This window comes from Habropoda laboriosa, unplaced genomic scaffold (assembly GCF_001263275.1).
Source record: "Habropoda laboriosa isolate 0110345459 unplaced genomic scaffold, ASM126327v1 scaffold309, whole genome shotgun sequence".
In the NCBI taxonomy this organism is placed as follows: Eukaryota; Metazoa; Arthropoda; class Insecta; order Hymenoptera; family Apidae; genus Habropoda; species Habropoda laboriosa.
In genome coordinates, this window is record NW_017100481.1 from 413739 (window position 1) to 426684 (window position 12946).

A 12946-nucleotide genomic window follows, 5' to 3' on the forward strand; every position below is an offset into this window, starting at 1 on the left:
AATAATATTAAAAATTAAATATTTTTAGTTCACAAAAAAATTTAATAAAAGGATTATGGTTCGGAAAAGCTTGATATTCATTAAAATATACAAGATTTATAGAATATCTATTCAAAAGTTTCGAACATGCAAGGATTGAGAATGCGCGCCAAAATGCGTACATAAGGGATCGCAAGTTTGTAATGAAAGATTCAGTAAGTTACATAGTTATGACTTGATAACTGGTTAAATAACATTATTAATTAACTTATTTAAAAATGCCATTAATAAAAAAACCTATGCGTTATGCACATCCAGAGGGACACACGGATGTTTGTTATTTTACTGGTGAAAAGTAAGTGCAGAAACAAATAAGAATGAATGCTTTTATATTTCATAGCAATATTTATTAATAATTGTAATATAAATATTTTTTACTATGTAAGCATTTACTTTATGTTTTTCATGATTTTTAAATACATTTTCTACTAAGAAATTTTGCAATTAAAGGAGGACCAGAAAAAAAGTTTAAAAGATTAAAATAAACAATAAGAAAATATGTAAACAAAATGGAAACATTTACATTTTTAGAAAAGGACTTGTTACTTGTGGAGCTGATGGAGATGTTCGATCCTGGTTAAATTTAATGGATGATGATCCAGCTGCAAGCTGTGTCTCAGAACAAGCTATATCAGTTGTATCAAAGGTACAAATATAAAAAGAATGTTAATTGCAAAGTTCATTTTCATATATTTATTGATTATAATGTTTTCTAAATGTTTCAATGATTTCAGAATGGGAAAATATTTGTTGGTAATGATAACAATACAATTCAAATTCTTAATTATCCTGATCTTGAAAAAGAAGGAATAGTTACTAGATTTTCAGCACCTATTTCAGCATTAGCAACAACCAAAAACAGCAATATTATAGTGTCAGGATCTTGGTATGTGAAATATGCACATAGCATTTTCATAATTTTCGATTCATATATTAAATTTTTATGTTATAATGTCCAACGTATATTATGTTACAGTGATATGAGAATTCAAGTTACTAATATTAATACATCGAATAATATAGAGTTATTGGGTCATGAAGCTCCTATACTGGGCTTGTCATTGGATCCAAAAGAAGAGTTTGTGGTGAAGTATATTTTATTATTAAATTTTTTATATCTTCTCATAAATTGTGCTTATTTATTAATATTCCTCATGAAACTCAATTTTTCTAGGCATCATCAAGTGCAGATGGCTCAATACGTGTATGGAATATTAAAGAGAAACGAGTTATAAATACTTGGGCTAATGTTGTTCCTAAATCTAATTCATTTTTTTCTGCTAAAGTATATGGTGTGCCTTCATTTCACCCTAAAGATGGAAGTTACCTTGCATATCCTTGTATAAAAGATGTAGTTATAGTTGAAAGATCTTCTTGGACAGAATTGTTTCATTTAAAATGTATTAATATAAAAAGCGTGCGTTTATTTTTTGTTTCAATATCTAATTTCTCTCATTATATCTCATTATATTCTACAATATTATTATTTTTAATATAGGAAATTAATATATGTAAATTTTCTGAATGTGGTACACTATTAGCTGCTAGTACAGTATATGGAGAAGTAATTGTTTGGAATATAGGAACTAAAGAATTAATTGGCTACATTGAACATCAACAAAATGCTAAAATTACTGCATTATCTTGGAATATTGATAAATCAGATGAAATTGCATTCTGTGATTCTTTAGGTCAATTAGGATGTATTGATGTGGTAAGTGTATCTAAACCACGTATTTTTAGCATTTCTGAGTTGTAAAAAGTTGATCACATTTCTGTTTAGGTAATATCTGATAAGACAACACTTAATGAATCAGCTTTAGAAACAAATGGAGATATCAAAGATAATGATATTGCTATGTCAGAAGAAGAGGATGATAATGGAGAAAACGTTATATCTTTAAATAAGATCAAAGAATCAGCAGACCTTGAAGATGACCAAATAAGTAATTCTGATGTAGTGTCTGAAAAATCACAACATGATACAAACATTCTTGGATCTGAAATTCACTTACAACCACCATTTCAACCTGGCTCATCTCCACTACATTTATTATCTCGATTTATGGTAAACCTTCTTTCAGTGTAATATTAATTCTACAAATAACAGATATTATGATGATGTATAATAATATAATTATTATTAATATGATGAATCCAGTATTGAAGTGGAATTTCATGATGCGACAATTCATCGTAGTATGCACATTAATAATTATTTAAGACATTCAATAGCGGCTTTATCACCACATGCACTTGCATTAAATTGTCCTTCAAATAGTGACACACACAGCAAATTTGTTGTAGTAGCATTACAAGGTTAATACTATATATAATCATTGTTTAAACTGTTTTAAACTAAGTCAATTAAAAGTAATTACAATTCATTGTAAAACAGGTTGGGGTTCTGGGAATAAAGAGTGGTCTTTAGATCTTCCTGAAGGTGAAGAAGGACATTGCATTGCGGCTGGTGATAATTTTGTAGCACTTTCAACATCTAAAAGAAATTTAAGAATTTTTACTGTAGGAGGCACGCAACGCGAAATCGTAGCTTTATCAGGTCCTGTAGTTACAATGAATGGATTAAAAAATGATTTAGTACTTGCTTATCACAATGGAATAGGTGCGTTTTTTAATTTTTTGATTATTCTTAGTTTTTACTTTGTAGTAACTTTTTAATGGAATTAAAATATTTAATCAGGAGCGTCAGGCGATCAGTGTATGAATTTACTGTTAATTCAAATTCGAGGAGTAAATTTACATAGTCGAACATTATGTCTTCCACTGTTACCTTCGTCGGAATTAATGTGGTTAGGACTTTCTGATCTTGGATCACCTGTAATAATGGATGCTGATGATGTTATTAAAGTATATAGCAAAAAATCTTCTCTGTGGAGAGTAGCTAGTGATATGAGTGAACAGGTAATCATCATGTTGCTTTATGTGACATATTGTATATTTTATTAACCCATTTAAAACAGTCTAAGGGCAAAGCAGATCATTATTTTATAATTGGAATAAGCGAAGAACAAAGTATTGCTCGTTGCATTTTATGCAAAGGAAGTCATTATCCTCCAACTACTCCACGTCCTGTAGTCTCAGAAATATTTTTAGCTCCACCGCTTTGTGCAATTGGAAGCGAGAAAACGGAACAGGAATTAAAATTATGGAGATTAGGAACTAATCCTTTGAAAGAAAATGAAGCAGTGCTGTCTCTTATTGCGGTACATTTATTACTTAATCTATTAAATTTATTTACGTTAAATAAATATGTACATATCTATTATTTGTATTCGATTAGCTTGCTTGTCGGAGTAATTTGGAGTACCGAGCGATAGAACTCTGTGAACAAATTGCATCGGAAAAAGTTATAGAATTAGCAATCAAATATGCACGAAGACTAAATCGAATAACTTTATCCAATAAATTGGAGACAATTGCTGACACAAAGGAAACAGAAAAGGAAAGGGAAACTGAAAATAAAAATAAAAATAAAAGTGAAAATAATGATAATTGTAATGAAGATGTTAAAAGTGATGACGAACCTCTGGATAATGATGTTGAAGAATCCACATTTTCATTAACTACCGTAAAAAAGCCAGATATAGAAATTAAACCATTATCTATGACTGAAGCATTATCAATAAGAAGAAGTAATCCATTCTTAAAAGGCGGTAATTCTCCGACAATAAAAGGTATTATTACTATTAATATGTTTAAGTATATTTGTAACAATATTTTGATCGAATTTTATCTTTAACAGGATTAGAAAACTTGGACATTACTCCAGAAAAACCAGAAAAATCACTGACATCAACATTAGCATCTTCAAAATCAAAGACAAAAGAGACAAAAAATGTGTCAAAAAAAGAAACATTCATTAGTTGGTACGCGAAAAATAAAGAAAGTTTACAAGAAGAATTCCCAGAGTTAAGTCCTGCTGATTTAACAAAAAAGGCTTTAACGAGGTATAAAGAAAAGGATACAGCTTTACCGAATAGTATTTCATCGTCCTTAGAATCGAAAAAAAGAAAATTAAGTCCCGAGAAGGAAGAAACTAATCAACCAAAACGAGCTTCGAGTAAATCACTTAGCTTGTTTGCGTTTGAGAAATAAATACTGTTTGAGATGTATAAACACGGTTTTATATTTTTATAACTTAAACAATTAATATTTATTAATTTACGTCAATGTAATTATTTTAACTGTATAATATACAATAAATGTCAAAGTATCATGTTTTAATACAGTTTATTCATTTAATTATAATTCCATGTCATGTTAAATTAAGTTTTGTCAATTCGTTCCGACTTACGCAAACGCATGGTGGTGGCGTTTCTATGTCAAATGACGTGCAATGCGCCAAATTTTGAATTATAAGTTAGCCAATAGTTATACGTATTACGTATTGCATACATTGGTGCGTTTGTGTTAGTGCGAAATGAAACCATAAACTTCAGTGCACAAGTATAAAACAAGTGTTGAGAGCATAGCAAAAATTACGGAACAAAACAAATAATTATATGCATCGATAAAGTAGATATTTCTAATTTGATATTTTCATCTGGCTACTTGCTAGAGATCTACATCGATAAAGCAGATAAAGAACAGCATTGGAGCTCTTTTCAGTTTACTTAAACCTCTAAACTAACACGGTAGTTGGTGAAAGATTCAAGGCTTGGAGCACGCGCACCGTTGTGCAGAGATAGTAATTACATAGATAAAAACAAATTCCGACAGAAATTTTGAAACATAATGCTTGAAAAAGCAATGAAAGGTAAGTCGATATATGTATTTGGCATGGTTCTACATTTATTTGTGTGAGTATTTCAAACGCAACTAAGTCTAAATATACATTTAATATAATGGCACAAACCGCGCGTCTTCAATTGCATTGTAGGATACGCATATGAAAAAATAACTAAAATTTCATCACTCATACGGAATTTTATAAGTTAAAAAATCAATAGTTACAGTTGTTAATATTAGAAATATCAAAAATATCTATTATGTATAATGTCATGTACAATATTGAACGTAAAAATATATTTACTAGTTTCTGTAAAAGCGCCTGGCTTTTGTATTTTATTTCTCATTACCGAAAATTAAATGTATAACGCAAATGTTACGGGTGCAATAATAATATAAAAGTTTATAGTAATCTGTTTATTTCTTAATGTCTTAAGTATGATCTATTAATAAATGACCTATGTAGTATAATACATTTCCCATATAACTAGACTTGTAAGATTTTATTTATCGATTATTTCGCAAAGTGTCAAACGTATTGACAACGAAACAATTAAAAACTATTTTTAAATTTGAGATATTGAATAGAACGTTTATAAAAACAGCTGTATTTTCGTATTAGCTATTTTTACCTATTTTTCGAAGTCTTCTGTACTTTATTTCAAATGCTTACCTACTTAAATATTATGAACTGAATATTCAAATATTGTAATATTCTTTTTATGAAAGTAAAAAAAAATGATAACTCTTTTTAACTGATAAAAGCAATATCAATCTATAACGTAAATAAATACTATAGGCATGTTTATGCAAACACGTTCTTAATTCATATGAACTTTTCTTTGCCCTCGAGATTATATTACGGTAATTTGAGTAATGCATAATGCGTAAGCACATGTGACATAGATACCGTTATTGCTTCAGAAAGTTGCATATAAAAATGGTGAAGCTAAGAACACGAATGTAATTATTCTTATATGCCAATTAACAAAGCCCAATAACGATGTTGCTGCATTATAACAGTTTTATAGCATGTTTATAATTGATTGCCATTAATGATACTCATTAATGCCATCTTATGTCATTAATGATGCTAATTAAGAACTTTAATAGGTAATAAATTAATCTTTCGTTGATATTACATTCACTTTTGTAATGGAAATTATATTTTCAAATAACAAATAAAACATTCTATAATTTATAATTGAACATATAAATTAAGTTAGAAATATATAGAATAATCTTTCAGCTAATATATTTCTATCATCACACGATTTTGGTGCTCTAGAGACTCATTACTATTTTCGTGTCACTTCCAACGTTACCGATTCGCCATAGAATAAGATTACAAGACTAAATAGTGCTCCAAATCCAAACTAAATGTATAAAACATGCTATATTTTGTTTATGCCTATAATTTTATAAATATAATCACATATGCTACTCCACAAAATTAAAGGAGCACTAAATTTTGACAGAAAAATTGTTGATTTTTAAACTACTGTAACTTTGTGAAAAAAAATTGTACAACAGTCTACATGGGATTATTGTAAAGAGTGAAGCCTCTACTTTCACATCTCTGAACTAAATTTTTTCGAAAACCCTTTTATATTATAAAACGGAGTGAAAAACTGAAGTTGCTTTTTTTCTTTTAATTTTACAAATTCAAACGGCTCTGCGGAGTTTAAACAATTTTTTTCGAGATTCGTTTTAAAATGATTTTGTAGAGGAAAGTCTTCCCTTTACAACGACCTCTAAAAAGTTGAAGTACGATTTTTTGTCGCCGTTTTATCGCACTTTAAATGAAAAGTGTGTTTTCCTCTTCCTTAATAAAGATCTACCATATCTTTGTCTGTGATAAAATAAAGACATCAAGATTTTTCATCTGTCGATAAGGTAGTAACTCATTGGAGGTAACAATTTAAACTACAAATCATAGGAAAATTTTTTCAAGCTGATTTTTATTCGGTTATTATCGTAACTTTAATCTTGTCATTCTTAGATCATCTAGTAACATAATTTTTATACGCAAATAATTAAGAATACTTCTTTTCAGAACATACTCCATTGGATGTGGTACAAAATGCTATGGGTGTAATGGGCCCATGGCATATTGTTATTGCAGTAGCATTATCTCTTGTAAAATTTCCAGTTGCTTGGCATCAACTATCTATTGTATTTCTTGCACCTCCAACTAATTTTTCATGTGCTGCACCTGTATCAAGAACTAATGAATCCACTATAATGAAATGTTACATAGACGTAGGAAATAATACAATGGAGAAGTGTACTAGTTTTAAGTATGACAAACGCATATTTAAAGAGAGTATTATAACTCAAGTAAGTTCCACCTATAATTTTATACACTGCTTTAAATAAATAAGTGCGCAAATTAATACATACAATAATTTTTAGTGGGATTTGGTCTGTGATAGAGAACAATTAGCAAATTTTGTTCAATCTTGTATAATGTTTGGAGTTCTTATTGGTAATTTAGTGTTCAGTATAATGGCTGATCGGTATGCTAAATGTCACAATGTAATAAAAAGAAAACACACACATATATATATATATATATGTGTGTGTATGAATGTAGAGCATGACAAATTACTAAGAACAACGTATATTCCTTTTCAGAATTGGTAGAAAAAAACCTCTAATGATTGCTATAGGTTTGCAATCATTAACTGGATTTATAACTGCATTTGTTCCATGGTATGAACTATTTGTAATATTTAAATTCATTTCTGCTGTAGCAACAGGTGGTACTATGCTTGTTAGTTTTGTTTTACGTAAGTAGTGTATAAGTTGAAAAAGCACTAAATAATATCATATAAATTTATTTAATAATAAAAACTTTTAGTGCTATTTTAATGTTTTAAAATAATCTATCTAATAAATTACAGTCATGGAGATTGTAGGAGTAGAATGGCGTTCAATAATGTCAGTTCTCTTTCATGTGCCATTTTTATTGGGACACTTAATGAATCCCTTAATTGCATACTTAACACGTACATGGGATGGTTTTCAAATGGCAGTTTCTATACCATCACTTTTTTTATTGTCATATTATTGGTATGTAATACTAGTTATTGAACATTAAAATTATTGGCTCCAAAATTTTTCTAGTGCTAGTTTATTCATTAATTCAGAATAGACTTTGAATAGATTTTCCAATATTATAGGATTATACCTGAATCACCAAGGTGGTTACTTGCTGTTGGCAAACTGTCAAAAGCAGAACAAATTCTGATTAAAGCAGCTGGTAGAAATAAAATACCATTAGAAAATGTTAAAACAGCAATAGAAACATATGAAAGTAACATAGGAACTCGTCATAAACAAAATAAAGAAAACTATAATATTACACACTTGTTCAGAACACCAAATCTGAGATTAAAAACTATTTGTATATGTATTAATTGGTTTGTTTGTGGTAGCTGCTTTTTTGGATTAGCACAATATATGGGTTACATTGATGGTAATATCTTTGTAAATGTTGCTGTATCAGGTATACCTACATATTGTTCATTTTCATATAATAAAAAATGACTAACTTTTCAATACCCAAAATTTGATATATCATTTTCAGCTGCCATTGAACTACCTGGAACTATAATAGTTCTACTTCTGATATCACGTGTATCACGGTTAAAAATTTTAATGGGTGGAAATATTTTGTCTGCTGCAAGTTTGCTTTTACTGACTGTGATATCAAACTCAAATTTTTCAGTGTTTTTAGCAACATTAGGTCTTGCTGGAATGGCACTTAGTTTTCCAACAATATATCTATATAGCAGTGAAGCATTCCCGACTGTAATTAGGAATGTTGGTGTTGGTCTGGGAAGTGTTTGTGCAAGGATTGGAAGCATAATTGCACCATTCATTGCAACAATGGTAATATCTTTTGCGTTTAAATTGCTCATACTTTATGCATGTATATAACTTATTTTTAGGGAAAAATTCAACCTTGGTTACCACCGTTAATATTTGGAGTTGGACCCTTACTTGGTGCTTTGTTATGTTTCCTATTACCAGAAACAATGAACTGTGAATTACCAGAGACAATTGAAGATGGTGAAAATTTTGGAAAGTCAGTATAAAGCAATATAATTTTAATTAACTCTTTATTGTTAAATAACATAATATAAACGCTGATCTGTATTGTAGGAAACAAACTAGAAAAAATACAACAAAATAACATTCTTTTAAATTACATATGTAAAAAATGATAGAATAACGACACAAGCCCTGCCAATTTTTAACGTACGTAAACAACAATTTTCAATAAAATATACCCAATATATATTAGAATTTTTAACTATGTAATTCTTTTTAAAATAATTTTTATATCTTAAAATATATTCTGTTTTTGTAATTAATAATTTCATTTGTTTGTCACATATCCTTAAGTTATTTTTTACATAACCTTATCAGCTATTTACAACTTAATACAATAAACGTTTTAATATGCTCTTAAGAGATTACTTTATATTAACGTTTATAAAATATTAATTTCGCAATATAACATTGACTTTAACCTACAGAAAGACAGATCTGTATATAATTTAATACTATAGCTAAAACTTATACATGTATATGTAATATCAAATAATTAACAAGTAATGTAAATATGTCTGCTAAACTGTGATAAAATGTTCGTATGAATTACCCTATTTGTATGTAAAAATATGTAGCTAGATATAATTAAAACAAGTCAGCCTTTTTTTTACGTTTGTGTCTTCAAAATGGTATTAAAATGAAAATATTAAATTTTTTTAGTAGTTTTGTGAGTTGTACATTTTGATAAAGATAGAAGTGTAATTTAATTTGTAGTTTGACCTAAGTAAAGTACTCTACTAGGTAAAAGATTTGCGACACTACTCGTTTTTTTATGAACAGTATCAAACATATGATTACCATACTTAACAGTGTTGCTTAGAGACCCAAACCATGAAGACATCATATTCTTAGGTAGTGTTTCTTCCATGGTGTTCTTTTTTATTGTACCTAAAACACAACTTGTTTATTGATTGATAAAGGACTTATAAAAGTTTATATAATTACTTACCCATGAAAAACTTTAAAATTGCCGTATTTACTTTATCTGGCATTTCTTGATGTGGAAAATGTTGAGCTCCTGAGATCACTTTTACATTAAATTTTTCAATATATTCAGAACTTTGTATCATATTTTCTATTGTAACAAATGGGTCCATATTTCCAATTATAAGTAAAATTCGAGTAGAAATCTGATCACAAGTATCTATATTAAGACGTATAAAGGGAAGATTTCTGTAATAATTGATTGCACCTGTCCAATCTTCTGTAATGAATAATTTTATTTTCAGTATCTTTTATATATCTATAAAAAGCATTAAGTAAACATTTTATATTTATTTACCTCTCCTACTGAATGCATACTTATATGCTTCCACATAATTCTGTTCATTATTTGGTTCATTTAGTTGAAGATGTTGAAATGCATCATTTATAATTGATAAATCTTCCTTTAGAGCATCAATTTCAGGAAGAAATGGTAATCTACTAAAATGCATCCATCTAAATAGTAATATAAATATATTAGAAAAACATCATTGCTACAATAAATATTAAGAAACTTATAAATATAGTTAATTTACTTTAAATCAAACACAGAAGCACCAGGTCTCCAGTTCCAATAAAAATTAGGATGTGGGCATGAAATTGCTACAAATTTGTGAATCATATCCCCATGTAAGGCCACCATATACCATCCTAAAAGTCCTCCAAGATCATGACCAATTATACTGCACTTTTTAACTCCAAAAGTTAAAATAAATTGTTTTAATTCTTCAATTAAAACATGAATTGTATAAGAACGTTTAGTTGATGGTTTATCACTATCTCCAAATCCTTTTAAATCTATTGCTACTATTCTGAACAGATATAAAAATTATTCTTACAGATGTAAATGATTTGATAATTTTACTGAATTGTTAATAAGAATTAATTGTACCTGTAATGTTCAGCAAGACATGGTATTTGCTCTCTCCAGGATAACCAACAATCAGGAAATCCATGCAAAAATAGTATAAGTGGCTTATTTTTATTTCCAGCTTCTACATAATGAAATTTTACACCCTATAGAAAAAAGAAAAATGTCCACACTTATAAGAAATTTTTCCTTTTGTAATGTTTATTGTGACATTATTTAATTAGTTATTACTATTTAGCTGCATTGTTAACATTATAAAATCAGGGACATTTATTTTACTAATTTTCATTGTAATTTTTTAAGCATTCTTATTATTGTAATTGTTGTTACGTATTTTTGGCTAATAATTTTGGTTTTTACAAATTAAATTAAATTTTTTGTTTTTGATCGTTCTTGCAAAAAAAAATTTGTCTCATATTAATATATGCACAACGAAAAAAGTGGACAAAAATATGAAATGGTAATTAAAAGGAGAAATTAACGTATTTGTTTTCATCATCCGCTAACAAAAATATTATAATCGCAACTATCGATTAAAATCGAATGTGTGCATCATCTGTTATGTATGTCGCGAAGAGTTATCAAAGGTCGACAATTTTTAGACGAAATTTAATTTCGTGTTATACGTGTAGTGTAAAAGCTTCGTAACTGTGTACTTACCCTGATTTTTACATAAGAATGAGTTCCTAAGTTATTGTCTACCAGGCAAGGTGGGGGTTTATCGCGCTGTTTCATCATAAAAAACTTTTTCGGATCCCAAACCCATTTTAAAAATCTTTGCACTATTAAATACCAGCCGTACACAAAAGAGAGGAGATGCAATTGAATTATCTCCAAAGTAGATATATAGACGATTTTATCGTTTGTAATCATAATTGTTGTAAGAAAACAGGCAAATAATCTTTCCAAATTTAAGCGTGTTTTACGTAAACTGTATTTGAATCATTCACTAAACAAACAGATGATTTCCCGATCTTAGTACATATATTTATATGTATGTGTGCGTTAGTACGTTTCAAAGCGGACGTGCCTTTCAGAATGAAAGTGAAGAATTATCGACCCATTTTTGGGTTTAATCTAACGATATAAATCGATATCATTCACGTGGTTAAACAAATATCGAACGTAAATTCTGCGCTTTCGGTGAAGTTGACAATGTAATACTGACTAAAGTTTTCATCTCCACATACGAGGGAGTAGAGGTCATCGTAAAAAGCGAGGTAATTTCTTATCGAATCTGTACGCAACGTCAAAATGAGTTTTACTGAAGTCTACGATGAAATGTTCCTAGAAATTTATTTCTTGAAAGTATTACGTCATCTATAGGAGACATTTTTAAACGAGTTGAAAGTAATTTTTCCCAGAATAATATGATGCATTAATAAAAAGATACGATTGTGTATACTTGGATCTTTTGTTGTATATTTCGAAATCATGCTTGAAATTATGCATTGACGTCTAACTTAAAATTTCATGTAATTATCATAATATGATGCGATGTACATTTCTTTTGAAAATGATTTATATATGTTATTTTCTAAATAATCAGTTTATATAGTTTTCTCACATTTTATGTACATATATAACACGTAGTATACAGATAGTGATAATATTTATAAAAGATAACAGTATATTCAAAGAAACTAATATCTATTCTACTAGTTAATATACAGGATGTCTCACAACGGGGAGTAGCTATATCTTTAAAATAGTTAATATAGTTCCATTAAACAAAAGTATGCAGTTGCAGTTTGTAACGGCATTAATGCATAAAAGTAATGGAAAACATATAACACTATTTAATTTTGTCTTCAAAAATTTGTTTCTATTTCTAACTATTTTAAAGACGTAGCTAGTCTTAGTTGTATGAGACACGCTGTATAATTTCCAGTCACAGATATTCATAGCCCATATTTTTTTAATATCCTACTGGTATCTTTTTTCTTATCTAAAATATAATAAATGCACGAAGCATGAAGAAATAAATACTAATAAACATATTTTTTATTTTTAAATTAATTGAAAAGTAGAAATGGTTTGGATAAGTGCAATATCACAGACGAGGCACAAAATAAACCTATCATCACAGGTCCAGATCGTATTTACAATATTCTCTACTTTATTAACACAAATTTAATCGTGTATCTTCTTTATCGGTAGTGCATAACTCACATATCGGTA

General features: G+C 28.6%; 2 protein-coding genes across 2 annotated transcripts; one reads left to right on the forward strand and one right to left on the reverse strand.

Annotated features, from left to right (window-relative positions):
- The first annotated feature begins 257 nt into the window (after nt 1-257).
- Nucleotides 258-9038, forward strand: LOC108576019 (WD repeat and HMG-box DNA-binding protein 1-like). The gene is given in 21 exon segments (XM_017938962.1): nt 258-334; nt 571-685; nt 774-925; nt 1016-1124; nt 1214-1456; nt 1538-1791; nt 1858-2104; nt 2148-2331; nt 2438-2662; nt 2741-2961; nt 3021-3263; nt 3341-3734; nt 3803-4078; nt 6845-7128; nt 7204-7307; nt 7426-7580; nt 7695-7863; nt 7974-8299; nt 8381-8685; nt 8745-8881; nt 8959-9038. Coding segments are annotated over 21 exon segments (4251 nt in total). The 3' UTR covers nt 8990-9038.
- A 575-nt stretch (nt 9039-9613) lies between these two features.
- On the reverse strand, nt 9614-11666 carry LOC108576038 (epoxide hydrolase 4-like). Its single transcript, XM_017938982.1, has 6 exons — nt 11426-11666; nt 10787-10911; nt 10431-10706; nt 10193-10350; nt 9860-10114; nt 9614-9798 (listed from the first exon to the last, which is right to left on the reverse strand). Exons 1-6 carry the CDS (start codon nt 11636-11638, stop codon nt 9614-9616), a joined length of 1212 nt encoding a protein of 403 aa, XP_017794471.1. The 5' UTR covers nt 11639-11666.
- Between the last annotated feature and the right edge of the window lie 1280 nt (nt 11667-12946).